The sequence below is a fragment of the Haliotis rubra genome, unplaced genomic scaffold (genome assembly GCF_003918875.1).
Source record: "Haliotis rubra isolate DU_JTF1 unplaced genomic scaffold, ASM391887v1 Scf386, whole genome shotgun sequence".
Lineage (NCBI taxonomy): Eukaryota > Metazoa > Mollusca > Gastropoda > Lepetellida > Haliotidae > Haliotis > Haliotis rubra.
Genome location: NW_025767064.1, coordinates 1,025,001 through 1,043,773, shown reverse-complemented (window position 1 = coordinate 1,043,773; position 18,773 = coordinate 1,025,001). Strand labels below are relative to the sequence as shown.

The window sequence follows — 18,773 nt, the reverse complement described above, 5'->3', positions numbered from 1 at the left end:
AAAACCAAACACACCGGCCTTAAGATATAGTGTTTGAACTCCACTATATCGCAATGTAGGAACATATGCCATAAAATCCTTCTTTAACTCCAATGTGTGCTTTTTGGGTATTTTGTTGGAACTATTGGAGGCAGGTGTAGTAAAACAAAACCAAACACACTGGCCATTAGATAGGGTTTAGGAATCCCACTATCATATCAATTTCTTAGGGAACACACTCAACAAATCCTTCTTTCGCTCAATGCATAGGCTCTCTGCAAGCAGCCTCCTTGATCCAACGGCATTCTTACCCCACCTTTGAGTTTGATGGGTTACCCTCGGTATTGCCACCCTCTCTGTGTACTTACTGTCAGCGCAAGCAGTTATTGGCTAAAGGCTGAATTTTTTAATTATGATCAGTCTCAACCCATCATCTCACACCATACCTGTTATCACAAAAACGCATTCCTTTCTTTACTGATATACCGTGCTGAAATAAATATAGCATTGTTTTGCTTTATCACCGTTTTCAAGTTTTCTTTTGGGGCATTTGGATGGCCCTGAAAAATTCCTTTGGACCACAGAAATGGAGCGAAAGGCGAGACAAAGAGGCTTTATGCCTTCGGCCTTGGCTGTTTGCCTCTCTTGAAGGGTCTTGGACCTTCTTGGCCTGGCGGCCGCCGCCTCTTAGGGGGTCTTTGCCTCTCGGCTCTGGCTGCAGCAACTTCACCTCTTTGGTGACTTGGCGGCCTTAGCTGGCGGCTGTCTTAGGTTTCTTGGCAGCAGCCAGCTCTGACTTCTTGGGAGATTTGGCAGCCCTCTTTGTGGCAGCAGCTGGCTTAACCTTCTTGGGTTTTCAGCTTTCTTTACCTCGCCAGAGACGGAAGGACCCAGCAGCTCCAGTTCCCTTTGATTGCTTCCAGTGCGCGCCGTTATTGACTCCATTTTTTCAAAGCAGTCTTGATGCGAGCATTGATGGCGACTCGGTTGTCATTAACTCTTCGTAGTTGGCCAGGATGTATTTCAGAACAGCCTGTCGGGAAGAACGCAACCCTTTCCTTCAAAGGATGAAATAGCTTTCTTGATCATCTCATAAATAAGTAGGATGTGCAGCACCTTTCATTCATTTGGCAGCAGCCTCTCTTGGGAGTCTTGACAGCAGCGGGGCAGCAGCAACATCAGCCATAATGGTAGGTTTGAGTGTAGAAAGTCACGTCGCTACAAACGAAGCACAGAGAGCGAATGCCTCCCCGACAGCCAGCCCGGGTGATACTATTTTGCGGCGCGGACGTCGGAGGGAGACACCCTGCTTTGCTGTGGCTGATAGTTGCAAGCTCGGGAGCGCGTGTGCTTTCTCGTGCATTTGTATCTTAATAATCACTTCTTAATCGGGAAAAAAGTTTCCAATGTAGGGTACATGATTGGATGCAAAAACATTTGGCTACATGTCTGTTACAATAACAACAACCACAGGTGAATGTTGAAGCCACACGGGCTATTTTCAATGAAGCCATCGCGTCTAAAAATGCAGACATCAGTTTGTTTCCCCAAAAAGCACATTTCGAATTGCTTTAGACACAAATTCAATCTCTCTCAAAATGCCACATGTCGTTTCTCAAGATATCTAACTATGAAAAGTAAACCACAAACACCCCTCGTTACTGCTCTCTGATAAGCTAAAACAAGCGCCCAAACAAAGGCAATGAAGCACGTTTCTCTGGCAAGTTCGCCATTTACGCGACGATGAAAACATTTGACACTATTACTGAACACATGATTTGGGGCAATTACATTTTCAGTTGGAATTTTGCTTTTGTCTCCATAAGTACTAAGTAACCTTTGATGTTTCTCTCAAGAGAACAGTGTGCTAAGACGCGAATCCTGGACACAAGCGGGTCGCGAACGCCATGTGTAGAGTAAAATGTAAGTATATAGGTTCAGATACCAGCAGTCGCGATCGTCACAGATTAAATATTTTTGCCTGCCACGATTAACCCGACTTTCTTGGCATCACGACAGTATGGGCCTTCCTCGCTCTTTGATGTTAATTTTATTCGAAAAACAAATATATAGGCTACTACATGCATGGTTTTTATTGGGGACGAAAACCGGAATGTTTCTCAGGCGAGCGGGGGCGAACGAATGCGTCCTTTCTCGCGGCAGATGCGCATAGAAACAGTGTTGACGTGTATCACAAGTGCCAGACTTCATTCGTGTAAAGATATAGCCAAATCAAGAAAACACATCATTGTGTACACCCACTGAAAACGCGAGAAAGCTGTTTCATGGCAGTTTCTCTCCCCATTACCCCTGTGTATATATGTAGGTAAGTGTTTGTCGCTGATATCTGTCTACTGGCCATACCACACGTTGAAAACACCGGTTCTCGTCCGATCACCGGAAGTTAAGCAACGTCCGGGCCCGGATAGTACTTTGGATGGGTGACCGCCCTCGGGAACACCGGGCAGCAGATATCTCCATTTTTTATTTTATTTTTTCAGCTTTTTTTTTATATTTGGTTGAATTTCCACCCAAAGGTACATGTGTCTCCATTGACATCGGAAAGTGACGATACATTATATTTCTTTTCGAATGGGCCCACCCCTGCATGCCTGGACATAGTTGTGAACGATTTGTTCTTACTAACACTCTACCTACGTAGGACTTTTCAGTTATGTTGGTAGGACCCATTTTTCACTTTCGCTCGTTCACCCGCATCACTATCATCATCTCTGAAGGCATGTACTTAGTATGTTCTTATCTGCCACATAAAAGTGTGTGCAAAACCGACCATCAAACGTGTTATTTGCGATGATCTTACTTTCGTATATTAAAGGGTACATATATCACATCACAATGTTGTTTGCATCAAGTCTCGGCGCATTAAACCCTTTGCCTGTGCAGAGTAGATAATAAGGAAAAGGTACACCGTATTGAACGCCCGTTATAGGATTCACTGGTTTGCTGAAATAAAATGACTTCCAAAGCTGTGACAGCAAAGCCCACGCTGTTTCCATGCTTTCAAAACTTACCCATGGCATGGCATGGCATGGCATCAGTCAGCTATTTATGTTTCCAGTTCCTAGCCTAAGTCACGCAGCCGTTACTGTGTACATGTATTAGAAATTATTTCGCATTGTACCTATACTTCGACACATAACAGCCGCGTTGCAGCGGATTGGGGAATCCAAAACTCACACGCCTCTCACGACCAAGGGTGCACAACTCTGCCACCCTATGTGAAAAAGTCGCATAGGCGAGACGTGTCGGTAAAACACCCCGTGGATGTCAACGTGCATGTAGCTACACATATAGGGAACCCTGCATTGACGATATCTGATATCAACGACACTTTACATCATACACGTATAATTTGCATTCTTTGCTTCACAAATTGCTTTGTTTATGTTAAGCTTTGTTGATCTTAATGCGTATATTTTCCTTTGTTTATTTTATTTACTTCCATTTATTTAGTTTTGGGGGTTCTTGGGGTTGGGGTGTAAGTAAAAACAAAAACCAAACACACCGGCAGATATAGTGTTTTGAACTCAATAGCATCACCAATGTAGGAATTTTATACTTATAAAAATCCTTTCTTTGCTCAATGTGCATGTTTTAGGTATTTTGTTGGGGCTATTGGGCTTTGGTGTAAGTAAAAACAAACCAAACACACCGGCCATTAGATAGGGTTTAGAACTCCCCACTATAATATCAATTTAGGAACATACTCCATCAAATCCTTCATTGCTCAATGTATAGGTTTTTACTAAGGCAGCCTCCTTGGATCAAACAACATTTGCCTCTCACCTTTAGAGTTTGATGGGTATTTCGGTATTGACTCCCCAACTTCATGTGTACTTACTGTCAATCCAAGGCAAGTTATTGCTAAGGCTGAATTTTTCATTATGATCAGTCTAACCCATCATTCAAACCATACCCGTTATCATCAAAACGCATTCCTTCTTACTGATATACCGGCTGGAAATAAATAGCATTGTTTTGTTATCACTGTTTTCAGAGATTTTCTTTTTGGACCATTTGGATCTCGATCAAGGGAAGCTGGACCACAGAAATGTGGAGCGAAGGCGAGACAAAGAGAGCTTATGCCTTCTTTGGCTTGGTTGCCTTCTTCTTGGGGGTCTTGACCTTCTTGGGTTTGGCCGCTGCCTTCTTAGGGTCTTTGCCTTCTTTGGCTTGGCCTGCAGCCTTCACCTTCTTTGGTGACTTGGCGGCCTTCTTAGCGGCTGTCTTAGGTTTCTTGGCAGCAGCTGGCTGTGACTTTCTTGGGAGATTTGGCAGCCTTCTTTGTGGCTTGGCAGCTGGCTTAGCCTTCTTGGGTTTTTCAGCTTTTTACCTCGCCAAGACGGAAGGACCCAGCAGCTCCAGTTCCCTTTGATTGCTTCAGTGCGCCGTTATTGACTCCATTTTTCAAAGCAGTCTTGATGCGAGCATTGATGGCGACCTGGTTGTCACCAACTTTGTAGTTGGCCAGGATGTATTTCAGAACAGCCTGTCGGGAAGAACCATCCCCTTTCCTTCAAGGATGAAATAGCTTTCTTGATCATCTCCAAATAAGTAGGATGTGCAGCAACCTTCTTCGGCAGCAGCAACCTTCTTCTTGGGAGTCTTGACAGCAGCGGGGGCAGCAGCAACATCAGCCATAATGGTAGGTTTGAGTGTAGAAAGTCACGTCAGGCTACAAACGAAGCACAGAGGCGAATGCCTCTCCCGACAGCCAGCCGAGGTGATACTACTGCAGCGCGGACGTCGGAGGAGACACCCTGCTTGTTGTGGCTGATAGTTGCAAGCTCGGGAGCGCGTGTGCTTTCTCGTGCATTTGTATCTTAATAATCACTTCTTAATCGGGGGAAAGTTTCCAATGCTTAAGTACATGATTGGATGCAAAAAACATTTGGCTACATGTCTGTTACAATAACAACAACCACAGGTGAATGTTGAAGCCACACGGGCTATTTTCAATGAAAGCCATCGCGTCTAAAATGCAGACATCGCTTGTTCAAAAGCACATTTCGAGCCTTTAGACACAAATTCAATCTTTCAAATGTTACATGTCGTTTCTCCAAGATATCTAACTATGAAAGTAAACCACAACACCCGTTACTGCCTCTGATAAGCTAAAACAAGCGCCCAAACAAAGGCAATGAAGCACGCTTCTCGCTCAAAGTTCGCCATTTTGCGACAGAAAACATTTGACACTATTACTGAACAATATGATTTGGGGCACTACATTTTCAGTTGAAATTTGCTTTGTCTCATAAGTACCAAGTAACTTGGATGTTTCTCTCAAGAAACAGTGTGCTAAGACGCGAACGGGACACAAGCGGGTCGCGAACGCCCATGTGTAATGAGTAAAATGTAGTACATAGGTTCAAAGATACCAGCAGTCGCGATCGTCACAGATTAAATATTTTTGCCTGCCACGATTAACCCGACTTTCTTGGCATCACGACAGTATGGGCCTTCCTCGTTTTGATGTTAATTTTATTCGAAAAACAACATATAGGCTACTACATGCATGGTTTTTTATTGGGGGACGAAAACTGAATGTTTCAGGCGAGCAGGGGCGAACGAATGTGTCCTTTCTCGTGGCAGATGCGCATAGAAACAGTGTTGACGTGTATCACAAGTGCCAGACTTCATTCGTGTAAAGATATAGCCAAATCAAGAAACACATCATTGTGTACACCCACTGAAAACGCGAGAAAGCTGTTTCATGGCAGTTTCCCCTTCCCATTACCCTGTGTGTATATGTAGGTAAAGTTTGCCGCTGACATCTGTCTACGGCCATACCACGTTGAAAACACCGGTTCTCGTCCGATCACCGAAGTTAAGCAACGTCGGGCCCGGATAGTACTTGGATGGGTGACCGCCTGGGAACACCGGGTGCAGTAGACATTTCCATTTTTATTTTTTATTTTTTAGCTTTTATATTTGGTTGAATTTCCACCCAAAGGTACATGTGTCTCATTGACATCGGAAAGTGACGATACATTATATTTCTTTTCGAATGGGCCCACTCCTGCATGCCTGGATATAGTTGTGAACGATTTGTTCTTACACACTTACCTACGTAGGACTTTTCAGTTATGCTTGTGACCATTTTCACTTGTCAGTTCACCCGACTACTCATCATCTACTCTGAAGGCATGTACTTAGTATGTTTCATTCGCCACATAAAAGTGTGTGTGTGCACCGACCATCAAACGTGTTATTTACGATCTTACTTTCGTATATTAAAGGGTACATATATCACATCACAATGTTGTTTGCATCAAGTCTCGGCGCACAACCCTTTGCCTGTGCAGAGTAGATAATAAGGAAAAGGTACATCGTATTGAACGCCTGTTATAGGATTCACTGGTTTGCTGAAATAAAATGACTTCCAAAGCTGTGACAGCAAGCCCACGCTGTTTCCATGCTTTCAAACACACATGGCATGGCATGGCATGGCATCAGTCAGCTATTTTATGTTTCCAGTTCTAGCTAAGTCACGCAGCCGTACTGTACATGTATTAGAAATTATTTCCGTACCTATACTTCGACACATAACAGCCGCGTTGCATGGATTGGGAATCCAAAACTCACACGCCTCACGACCAAAGGGTGCACAACTCTTGCCACCCTATGTGAAAAAGTCGTGCATAGGGCGAGACGTGTCGGTAAAACACCCGTGGATGTCAACGTGCATGTGTAGCTACACACATAGGGAACCCTGCATTGACGATATCTGATATCAACGACACTTTACATCAGCACACGTATAATTTGCATTCTTTTGCTTCACAAATTGCTTTGTTTATGTTAAGCTTTTGTTGATCTTGCGTATATTTTCCTTTGTTTATTTTATTTACTTCCATTTATTTAGTTTTTGGGGTTCTTGGGGCTGGGTGTAAGTGAAAACAAAACAAAACACACCGGCCTTAAGATATAGTGTTTTGAACTCCCACTATATCACCAATGTAGGAACATACTTATAAAATCCTTCTTTGCTCAATGTGTATGTTTTAGGTATTTTGTTGGGGCTATTGGGCTTGGGTGTGAAAGTAAAACAAAAACCAAACACACCGGCCATTAGATAGGGTTTAGAACTCCCACTATAATATCAATTTAGGAACATACTCATCAAATCCTTCTTTGCTCAATGTATAGGTTTTACAGGCAGCCTCCTTGATCAACGGCATTTGCCTCACCTTTGAGTTTGATGGGTACCTCGGTATTGCTACCTCTCTGTGTACTTACTGTCGGGCAAAGTTATTGCTAAGGCTGAATTTTTAATTATGATCAGTCTAACCCATCATTCACACCATACCTGTTATCACAAAAACGCATTCTTTCTTACTGATATACTGCTGAAATAAATAGCATTGTTTTGTTATCACTGTTTTCAAGTTTTCTTTGGGGGTATTTGGATGGCCCTGAAAGGACCTTTGGACCACAGAAATGTGGAGCGAAGGCGAGACAAAGAGCTTATGCCTTCTTTGGCTTGGTTGCCTTCTTCTTGGGGGTCTTGACCTTCTTGGGTTTGGCCGCTGCCTTCTTAGGGTCTTTGCCTTCTTTGGCTTGGCTGCAGCCTTCACCTTCTTTGGTGACTTGGCGGCCTTCTTAGCGGCTGTCTTAGGTTTCTTGGCAGCAGCTGGCTCTTTGACTTTCTTGGGAGATTTGGCAGCCTTCTTTGGCTTGGCGGCTGGCTTAGCCTTCTTGGGTTTTTCAGCTTTCTTTACCTCGCCAAGACGGAAGGACCCAGCAGCTCCAGTTCCCTTTGATTGCTTCAGTGCGCCGTTATTGACTCCATTTTCAAAGCAGTCTTGATGCGAGCATTGATGGCGACCTGGTTGTCACCAACTTTGTAGTTGGCCAGGATGTATTTCAGAACAGCCTGTCGGGAAGAACCACCCCTTTTCCTTCAAGGATGAAATAGCTTTCTTGATCATCTCCAAATAAGTAGGATGTGCAGCAACCTTCTTCGGCTTGGCAGCAGCCTTCTTCTTGGGAGTCTTGACAGCAGCGGGGCAGCAGCAACATCAGCCATAATGGTAGGTTTGAGTGTAGAAAGTCACGTCAGCTGCACAAACGAAGCACAGAGAGGCGAATGCCTCTCCCCGACAGCCAGCCGGGTGATACTACTGCGGCGCGGACGTCGGAGGAGACACCCTGCTTGTTGTGGCTGATAGTTGCGAAGCTCGGGGCGCGTGTGCTTTCTCGATGCATTTGTATCTTAATAATCACTTCTTAATCGGGGAAAGTTTCCAATGTAAGTACATGATTGGATGCAAAAACATTTGGCTACATGTCTGTTACAATAACAACAACCACAGGTGAATGTTGAAGCCACACGGGCTATTTTCAATGAAGCCATCGCGTCTAAAATGCAGACATCGCTTGTTTCAAAAGCACATTTCGAGCCTTTAGACACAAATTCAATCTTTCAAATGTTACATGTCGTTTCTCAAGATATCTAACTATGAAAGTAAACCACAACACCCCCTCGTTACTGCCTCTGATAAGCTAAAACAAGCGCCCAAACAAAGGCAATGAAGCACGTTTCTCTGGCAAGTTCGCCAGTTTTGCGACAGAAAACATTTGACACTATTACTGAACACATGATTTGGGGCACTACATTTTCAGTTGAAATTTGCTTTGTCTCATAAGTACTAAGTAACTTGGATGTTTCTCTCAAGAAACAGTGTGCTAAGACGCGAATCCCGGGACACAAGCGGGTCGCGAACGCCCATGTGTAGAGTAAAATGTAGTACATAGGTTCAGATACCAGCAGTCGCGATCGTCTCAGATTAAATATTTTTGCCTGCCACGATTAACCCGACTTTCTTGGCATCACGACAGTATGGGCCTTCCTCGTTTTGATGTTAATTTTATTCGAAAAACAACATATAGGCTACTACATGCATGGTTTTTATTGGGTGGACGAAAACTGAATGTTTCAGGCGAGCAGGGGCGAACGAATGTGTCCTTTCTCGTGGCAGATGCGCATAGAAACAGTGTTGACGTGTATCACAAGTGCCAGACTTCATTCGTGTAAAGATATAGCCAAATCAAGAAACACATCATTGTGTACACCCACTGAAAACGCGAGAAAGCTGTTTCATGGCAGTTTCCCTTCCCCCATTACCCTGTGTGTATATGTAGGTAAAGTTTGCCGCTGACATCTGTCTACGGCCATACCACGTTGAAAACACCGGTTCTCGTCCGATCACCGAAGTTAAGCAACGTCGGGCCCGGATAGTACTTGGATGGGTGACCGCCTGGGAACACCGGGTGCAGTAGACATTTCCATTTTTATTTTTTATTTTTTAGCTTTTTTATATTTGGTTGAATTTCCACCCAAAGGTACATGTGTCTCATTGACATCGGAAAGTGACGATACATTATATTTCTTTTCGAATGGGCCTCCTGCATGCCTGGATATAGTTGTGAACGATTTGTTCTTACACTTACCTACGTAGGACTTTTCAGTTATGCTTGTGACCATTTTTCACTTGTCAGTTCACCCGACTACTCATCATCTACTCTGAAGGCATGTACTTAGTATGTTTCATTCGCCACATAAAAGTGTGTGTGCACCGACCATCAAACGTGTTATTTACGATCTTACTTTCGTATATTAAAGGGTACATATATCACATCACAATGTTGTTTGCATCAAGTCTCGGCGCACAACCCTTTGCCTGTGCAGAGTAGATAAATAAGAAAAGGTACATCGTATTGAACGCCTGTTATAGGATTCACTGGTTTGCTGAAATAAAATGACTTCCAAAGCTGTGACAGCAAAGCCCACGCTGTTTCCATGCTTTCAAAACACACATGGCATGGCATGGCATGGCATCAGTCAGCTATTTTATGTTTCCAGTTCTAGCTAAGTCACGCAGCCGTACTCAGTACATGTATTAGAAATTATTTCCGTACCTATACTTCGACACATAACAGCCGCGTTGCATGGATTGGGAATCCAAAACTCACACGCCTCTCACGATAAAGGGTGCACAACTCTTGCCACCCTATGTGAAAAGTCGTGCATAGGCGAGACGTGTGTCGGTAAAAACACCCCGTGGATGTCAACGTGCATGTGTAGCTACACGCATAGGGAACCCTGCATTGACGATATCTGATATCAACGACACTTTACATCATACACGTATAATTTGCATTCTTTGCTTCACAAATTGCTTTGTTTATGTTAAGCTTTTGTTGATCTTGCGTATATTTTCCTTTGTTTATTTTATTTACTTCCATTTATTTAGTTTTTGGGGTTCTTGGGGCTGGGTGTAAGTAAAACAAAACAAAACACACCGGCCTTAAGATATAGTGTTTTGAACTCCCACTATATCACCAATGTAGGAACATACTTATAAAATCCTTCTTTGCTCAATGTGTATGTTTTAGGTATTTTGTTGGGGCTATTGGGCTTGGGTGTAAGTAAAAACAAAACCAAACACACCGGCCATTAGATAGGGGTTTAGAACTCCCACTATAATATCAATTTAGGAACATACTCATCAAATCCTTCTTTGCTCAATGTATAGGTTTTACAGGCAGCCTCCTTGATCAACGGCATTTGCCTCACCTTTGAGTTTGATGGGTACCTCGGTATTGCTACCCTCTCTGTGTACTTACTGTCGGGCAAAGAAGTTATTGCTAAGGCTGAATTTTTAATTATGATCAGTCTAACCCATCATTCACACCATACCTGTTATCACAAAACGCATTCTTTCTTACTGATATACTGCTGAAATAAATAGCATTGTTTTGTTATCACTGTTTTCAAGTTTCTTTTGGGGTATTTGGATGGCCCTGAAAGGGCCTTTGGACCACAGAAATGTGGAGCGAAGGCGAGACAAAGAGAGCTTATGCCTTCTTTGGCTTGGTTGCCTTCTTCTTGGGGGTCTTGACCTTCTTGGGTTTGGCCGCTGCCTTCTTAGGGGTCTTTGCCTTCTTTGGCTTGGCTGCAGCCTTCACCTTCTTTGGTGACTTGGCGGCCTTCTTAGCGGCTGTCTTAGGTTTCTTGGCAGCAGCTGGCTTCTTGACTTTCTTGGGAGATTTGGCAGCCTTCTTTGGCTTGGCAGCTGGCTTAGCCTTCTTGGGTTTTCAGCTTTCTTTACCTCGCCAAGACGGAAGGACCCAGCAGCTCCAGTTCCTTTGATTGCTTCAGTGCGCCGTTATTGACTCCATTTTTCAAAGCAGTCTTGATGCGAGCATTGATGGCGACCTGGTTGTCACCAACTTTGTAGTTGGCCAGGATGTATTTCAGAACAGCCTGTCGGGAAGAACCACCCCTTTCCTTCAAGGATGAAATAGCTTTCTTGATCATCTCCAAATAAGTAGGATGTGCAGCAACCTTCTTCGGCTTGGCAGCAGCCTTCTTCTTGGGAGTCTTGACAGCAGCGGGGGCAGCAGCAACATCAGCCATAATGGTAGGTTTGAGTGTAGAAAGTCACGTCAGCTACAAACGAAGCACAGAGAGCGAATGCCTCTCCCCGACAGCCAGCCCGGGTGATACTATTTTTGCGGCGCGGACGTCGGAGGAGACACCCTGCTTGTTGTGGCTGATAGTTGCAAGCTCGGGAGCGCGTGTGCTTTCTCGTGCATTTGTATCTTAATAATCACTTCTTAATCGGGGAAAGTTTCCAATGTAAGTACATGATTGGATGCAAAAAACATTTGGCTACATGTCTGTTACAATAACAACAACCACAGGTGAATGTTGAAGCCACACGGGCTATTTTCAATGAAGCCATCGCGTCTAAAATGCAGACATCGCTTGTTTCAAAAGCACATTTCGAGCCTTTAGACACAAATTCAATCTTTCAAATGTTACATGTCGTTTCTCAAGATATCTAACTATGAAAGTAAACCACAACACCCCTCGTTACTGCCTCTGATAAGCTAAAACAAGCGCCCAAACAAAGGCAATGAAGCACGTTTCTCTGGCAAGTTCGCCATTTTGCGACAGAAAACATTTGACACTATTACTGAACACATGATTTGGGGCACTACATTTTCAGTTGAAATTTGCTTTGTCTCATAAGTACTAAGTAACTTGGATGTTTCTCTCAAGAAACAGTGTGCTAAGACGCGAATCCAGGACACAAGCGGGTCGCGAACGCCCATGTGTAGAGTAAAATGTAGTACATAGGTTCAGATACCAGCAGTCGCGATCGTCACAGATTAAATATTTTTGCCTGCCACGATTAACCCGACTTTCTTGGCATCACGACAGTATGGGCCTTCCTCGTTTTGATGTTAATTTTATTCGAAAACAACATATAGGCTACTACATGCATGGTTTTATTGGGGGACGAAAACTGAATGTTTCAGGCGAGCAGGGGCGAACAAATGTGTCCTTTCTCGTGGCAGATGCGCATAGAAACAGTGTTGACGTGTATCACAAGTGCCAGACTTCATTCGTGTAAAGATATAGCCAAATCAAGAAACACATCATTGTGTACACCCACTGAAAACGCGAGAAAGCTGTTTCATGGCAGTTTCCCTTCCCCCATTACCCTGTGTGTATATGTAGGTAAAGTTTGCCGCTGACATCTGTCTACGGCCATACCACGTTGAAAACACCGGTTCTCGTCCGATCACCGAAGTTAAGCAACGTCGGGCCCGGATAGTACTTGGATGGGTGACCGCCTGGGAACACCGGGTGCAGTAGACATTTCCATTTTTATTTTTTATTTTTTAGCTTTTTTATATTTGGTTGAATTTCCACCCAAAGGTACATGTGTCTCATTGACATCGGAAAGTGACGATACATTATATTTCTTTTCGAATGGGCCCACTCCTGCATGCCTGGATATAGTTGTGAACGATTTGTTCTTACACACTTACCTACGTAGGACTTTTCAGTTATGCTTGTGACCATTTTCACTTGTCAGTTCACCCGACTACTCATCATCTACTCTGAAGGCATGTACTTAGTATGTTTCATTCGCCACATAAAAGTGTGTGTGTGCACCGACCATCAAACGTGTTATTTACGATCTTACTTTCGTATATTAAAGGGTACATATATCACATCACAATGTTGTTTGCATCAAGTCTCGGCGCACAACCCTTTGCCTGTGCAGAGTAGATAATAAGGAAAAGGTACATCGTATTGAACGCCTGTTATAGGATTCACTGGTTTGCTGAAATAAAATGACTTCCAAAGCTGTGACAGCAAGCCCACGCTGTTTCCATGCTTTCAAACACACATGGCATGGCATGGCATGGCATCAGTCAGCTATTTTATGTTTCCAGTTCTAGCTAAGTCACGCAGCCGTACTGTACATGTATTAGAAATTATTTCCGTACCTATACTTCGACACATAACAGCCGCGTTGCATGGATTGGGGAATCAAAACTCACACGCCTCTCACGACCAAGGGTGCACAACTCTTGCCACCCTATGTGAAAAGTCGTGCATAGGCGAGACGTGTGTCGGTAAAACACCCGTGGATGTCAACGTGCATGTGTAGCTACACATAGGGAACCCTGCATTGACGATATCTGATATCAACGACACTTTACATCATACACGTATAATTTGCATTCTTTGCTTCACAAATTGCTTTGTTTATGTTAAGCTTTTGTTGATCTTGCGTATATTTTCCTTTGTTTATTTTATTTACTTCCATTTATTTAGTTTTTGGGGTTCTTGGGGCTGGGTGTAAGTAAAACAAAACAAAACACACCGGCCTTAAGATATAGTGTTTTGAACTCCCACTATATCACCAATGTAGGAACATACTTATAAAATCCTTCTTTGCTCAATGTGTATGTTTTAGGTATTTTGTTGGGGCTATTGGGCTTGGGTGTAAGTAAAAAACAAAACCAAACACACCGGCCATTAGATAGGGTTTAGAACTCCCACTATAATATCAATTTAGGAACATACTCATCAAATCCTTCTTTGCTCAATGTATAGGTTTTTACAGGCAGCCTCCTTGATCAACGGCATTTGCCTCACCTTTGAGTTTGATGGGTACCTCGGTATTGCTACCCTCTCTGTGTACTTACTGTCGGGCAAAGAAGTTATTGCTAAGGCTGAATTTTTAATTATGATCAGTCTAACCCATCATTCACACCATACCTGTTATCACAAAAACGCATTCTTTCTTACTGATATACTGCTGAAATAAATAGCATTGTTTTGTTATCACTGTTTTCAAGTTTTCTTTTGGGGTATTTGGATGGCCCTGAAAAGGGCCTTTGGACCACAGAAATGTGGAGCGAAGGCGAGACAAAGAGAGCTTATGCCTTCTTTGGCTTGGTTGCCTTCTTCTTGGGGGTCTTGACCTTCTTGGGTTTGGCCGCTGCCTTCTTAGGGGTCTTTGCCTTCTTTGGCTTGGCTGCAGCCTTCACCTTCTTTGGTGACTTGGCGGCCTTCTTAGCGGCTGTCTTAGGTTTCTTGGCAGCAGCTGGCTTCTTGACTTTCTTGGGAGATTTGGCAGCCTTCTTTGGCTTGGCAGCTGGCTTTAGCCTTCTTGGGTTTTCAGCTTTCTTTACCTCGCCAAGACGGAAGGACCCAGCAGCTCCAGTTCCCTTTGATTGCTTCAGTGCGCCGTTATTGACTCCATTTTCAAAGCAGTCTTGATGCGAGCATTGATGGCGACCTGGTTGTCACCAACTTTGTAGTTGGCCAGGATGTATTTCAGAACAGCCTGTCGGGAAGAACCACCCCTTTCCTTCAAGGATGAAATAGCTTTCTTGATCATCTCCAAATAAGTAGGATGTGCAGCAACCTTCTTCATTTGGCAGCAGCCTTCTTCTTGGGAGTCTTGACAGCAGCGGGGGCAGCAGCAACATCAGCCATAATGGTAGGTTTGAGTGTAGAAAGTCACGTCAGCTACAAACGAAGCACAGAGAGCGAATGCCTCTCCCCGACAGCCAGCCCGGGTGATACTACTGCGGCGCGGACGTCGGAGGAGACACCCTGCTTGTTGTGGCTGATAGTTGCAAGCTCGGGAGCGCGTGTGCTTTCTCGTGCATTTGTATCTTAATAATCACTTCTTAATCGGGGAAAGTTTCCAATGTAAGTACATGATTGGATGCAAAAAACATTTGGCTACATGTCTGTTACAATAACAACAACCACAGGTGAATGTTGAAGCCACACGGGCTATTTTCAATGAAGCCATCGCGTCTAAAATGCAGACATCGCTTGTTTCAAAAGCACATTTCGAGCCTTTAGACACAAATTCAATCTTTCAAATGTTACATGTCGTTTCTCAAGATATCTAACTATGAAAGTAAACCACAACACCCCTCGTTACTGCCTCTGATAAGCTAAAACAAGCGCCCAAACAAAGGCAATGAAGCACGTTTCTCTGGCAAGTTCGCCATTTTGCGACAGAAAACATTTGACACTATTACTGAACACATGATTTGGGGCACTACATTTTCAGTTGAAATTTGCTTTGTCTCATAAGTACTAAGTAACTTGGATGTTTCTCTCAAGAAACAGTGTGCTAAGACGCGAATCCGGGACACAAGCGGGTCGCGAACGCCCATGTGTAGAGTAAAATGTAGTACATAGGTTCAGATACCAGCAGTCGCGATCGTCACAGATTAAATATTTTTGCCTGCCACGATTAACCCGACTTTCTTGGCATCACGACAGTATGGGCCTTCCTCGTTTTGATGTTAATTTTATTCGAAAAACAACATATAGGCTACTACATGCATGGTTTTTATTGGGGGGACGAAAACTGAATGTTTCAGGCGAGCAGGGGCGAACGAGATGTGTCCTTTCTCGTGGCAGATGCGCATAGAAACAGTGTTGACGTGTATCACAAGTGCCAGACTTCATTCGTGTAAAGATATAGCCAAATCAAGAAACACATCATTGTGTACACCCACTGAAAACGCGAGAAAGCTGTTTCATGGCAGTTTCCCTTCCCCCATTACCCTGTGTGTATATGTAGGTAAAGTTTGCCGCTGACATCTGTCTACGGCCATACCACGTTGAAAACACCGGTTCTCGTCCGATCACCGAAGTTAAGCAACGTCGGGCCCGGATAGTACTTGGATGGGTGACCGCCTGGGAACACCGGGTGCAGTAGACATTTCCATTTTTATTTTTATTTTTAGCTTTTTATATTTGGTTGAATTTCCACCCAAAGGTACATGTGTCTCATTGACATCGGAAAGTGACGATACATTATATTTCTTTTCGAATGGGCCCACTCCTGCATGCCTGGATATAGTTGTGAACGATTTGTTCTTACACACTTACCTACGTAGGACTTTTCAGTTATGCTTGTGACCATTTTCACTTGTCAGTTCACCCGACTACTCATCATCTACTCTGAAGGCATGTACTTAGTATGTTTCATTCGCCACATAAAAGTGTGTGTGTGCACCGACCATCAAACGTGTTATTTACGATCTTACTTTCGTATATTAAAGGGTACATATATCACATCACAATGTTGTTTGCATCAAGTCTCGGCGCACAACCCTTTGCCTGTGCAGAGTAGATAATAAGGAAAAGGTACATCGTATTGAACGCCTGTTATAGGATTCACTGGTTTGCTGAAATAAAATGACTTCCAAAGCTGTGACAGCAAGCCCACGCTGTTTCCATGCTTTCAAAACACATGGCATGGCATGGCATGGCATCAGTCAGCTATTTTATGTTTCCAGTTCTAGCTAAGTCACGCAGCCGTACTGTACATGTATTAGAAATTATTTCCGTACCTATACTTCGACACATAACAGCCGCGTTGCATGGATTGGGGAATCCAAAACTCACACGCCTCTCACGACCAAAGGGTGCACAACTCTTGCCACCCTATGTGAAAAGTCGTGCATAGGCGAGACGTGTGTCGGTAAAACACCCCGTGGATGTCAACGTGCATGTGTAGCTACACACATAGGGAACCCTGCATTGACGATATCTGATATCAACGACACTTTACATCATACACGTATAATTTGCATTCTTTGCTTCACAAATTGCTTTGTTTATGTTAAGCTTTTGTTGATCTTGCGTATATTTTCCTTTGTTTATTTTATTTACTTCCATTTATTTAGTTTTTTGGGGTTCTTGGGGCTGGGTGTAAGTAAAAACAAAACCAAACACACCGGCCTTAAGATATAGTGTTTTGAACTCCCACTATATCACCAATGTAGGAACATACTTATAAAATCCTTCTTTGCTCAATGTGTATGTTTTTAGGTATTTTGTTGGGGCTATTGGGCTTGGGTGTAAGTAAAAACAAAACCAAACACACCGGCCATTAGATAGGGTTTAGAACTCCCACTATAATATCAATTTAGGAACATACTCATCAAATCCTTCTTTGCTCAATGTATAGGTTTTTACAGGCAGCCTCCTTGATCAACGGCATTTGCCTCACCTTTGAGTTTGATGGGTACCTCGGTATTGCTACCCTCTCTGTGTACTTACTGTCGGGCAAAGAAGTTATTGCTAAGGCTGAATTTTTAATTATGATCAGTCTAACCCATCATTCACACCATACCTGTTATCACAAAAACGCATTCTTTCTTACTGATATACTGCTGAAATAAATAGCATTGTTTTGTTATCACTGTTTTCAAGTTTTCTTTTGGGGTATTTGGATGGCCCTGAAAAGGGCCTTTGGACCACAGAAATGTGGAGCGAAGGCGAGACAAAGAGAGCTTATGCCTTCTTTGGCTTGGTTGCCTTCTTCTTGGGGGTCTTGACCTTCTTGGGTTTGGCCGCTGCCTTCTTAGGGGTCTTTGCCTTCTTTGGCTTGGCTGCAGCCTTCACCTTCTTTGGTGACTTGGCGGCCTTCTTAGCGGCTGTCTTAGGTTTCTTGGCGGCAGCTGGCTTCTTGACTTTCTTGGGAGATTTGGCAGCCTTCTTTGGCTTGGCAGCTGGCTTAGCCTTCTTGGGTTTTTTCAGCTTTCTTTACCTCGCCAAGACGGAAGGACCCAGCAGCTCCAGTTCCCTTTGATTGCTTCAGTGCGCCGTTATTGACTCCATTTTTCAAAGCAGTCTTGATGCGAGCATTGATGGCGACCTGGTTGTCACCAACTTTGTAGTTGGCCAGGATGTATTTCAGAACAGCCTGTCGGGAAGAACCACCCCTTTCCTTCAAGGATGAAATAGCTTTCTTGATCATCTCCAAATAAGTAGGATGTGCAGCAACCTTCTTCGGCTTGGCAGCAGCCTTCTTCTTGGGAGTCTTGACAGCAGCGGGGGCAGCAGCAACATCAGCCATAATGGTAGGTTTGAGTGTAGAAAGTCACGTCAGCTACAAACGAAGCACAGAGAGCGAATGCCTCTCCCCGACAGCCAGCCCGGGTGATACTACTGCGGCGCGGACGTCGGAGGAGACACCCTGCTTGTTGTGGCTGATAGTTGCAAGCTCGGGAGCGCGTGTGCTTTCTCGTGCATTTGTATCTTAATAATCACTTCTTAATCGGGGAAAGTTTCCAATGTAAGTACATGATTGGATGCAAAAAACATTTGGCTACATGTCTGTTACAATAACAACAACCACAGGTGAATGTTGAAGCCACACGGGCTATTTTCAATGAAGCCATCGCGTCTAAAATGCAGACATCGCTTGTTTCAAAAGCACATTTCGAGCCTTTAGACACAAATTCAATCTTTCAAATGTTACATGTCGTTTCTCAAGATATCTAACTATGAAAGTAAACCACAACACCCCTCGTTACTGCCTCTGATAAGCTAAAACAAGCGCCCAAACAAAGGCAATGAAGCACGTTTCTCTGGCAAGTTCGCCATTTTGCGACAGAAAACATTTGACACTATTACTGAA

General features: G+C 43.7%; 1 protein-coding gene, 4 non-coding genes and 3 pseudogenes across 5 annotated transcripts; 4 read left to right on the top strand and 4 right to left on the bottom strand.

The window, feature by feature from the left end:
* Positions 1 to 4,080: 4,080 nt before the first annotated feature.
* On the bottom strand, positions 4,081 to 4,641 carry LOC124286566 (annotated as a pseudogene).
* Positions 4,642 to 5,776: 1,135 nt separating this feature from the next.
* On the top strand, positions 5,777 to 5,895 carry LOC124286573. Its single transcript, XR_006901069.1, has one exon. It is a non-coding gene; the product is annotated as a 5S ribosomal RNA (ribosomal RNA).
* Positions 5,896 to 7,467: 1,572 nt separating this feature from the next.
* Positions 7,468 to 8,029, bottom strand: LOC124286558 (annotated as a pseudogene).
* A 1,137-nt stretch (positions 8,030 to 9,166) lies between these two features.
* Positions 9,167 to 9,285, top strand: LOC124286572. The gene has a single exon (XR_006901068.1). It is a non-coding gene; the product is annotated as a 5S ribosomal RNA (ribosomal RNA).
* Positions 9,286 to 10,860: 1,575 nt separating this feature from the next.
* Positions 10,861 to 11,502, bottom strand: LOC124286557 (annotated as a pseudogene).
* A 1,052-nt stretch (positions 11,503 to 12,554) lies between these two features.
* LOC124286571 lies at positions 12,555 to 12,673 on the top strand. The gene has a single exon (XR_006901067.1). It is a non-coding gene; the product is annotated as a 5S ribosomal RNA (ribosomal RNA).
* Positions 12,674 to 13,844: 1,171 nt separating this feature from the next.
* On the bottom strand, positions 13,845 to 18,239 carry LOC124286546 (histone H1-like). The gene is given in 5 exon segments (XM_046722915.1): positions 13,845 to 14,579; positions 14,582 to 14,752; positions 14,755 to 14,829; positions 17,647 to 17,888; positions 17,890 to 18,239. Coding segments are annotated over 5 exon segments (1,137 nt in total). The 5' UTR covers positions 18,210 to 18,239; the 3' UTR covers positions 13,845 to 14,250.
* LOC124286570 lies at positions 15,946 to 16,064 on the top strand. Its single transcript, XR_006901066.1, has one exon. It is a non-coding gene; the product is annotated as a 5S ribosomal RNA (ribosomal RNA).
* Positions 18,240 to 18,773: the final 534 nt, after the last annotated feature.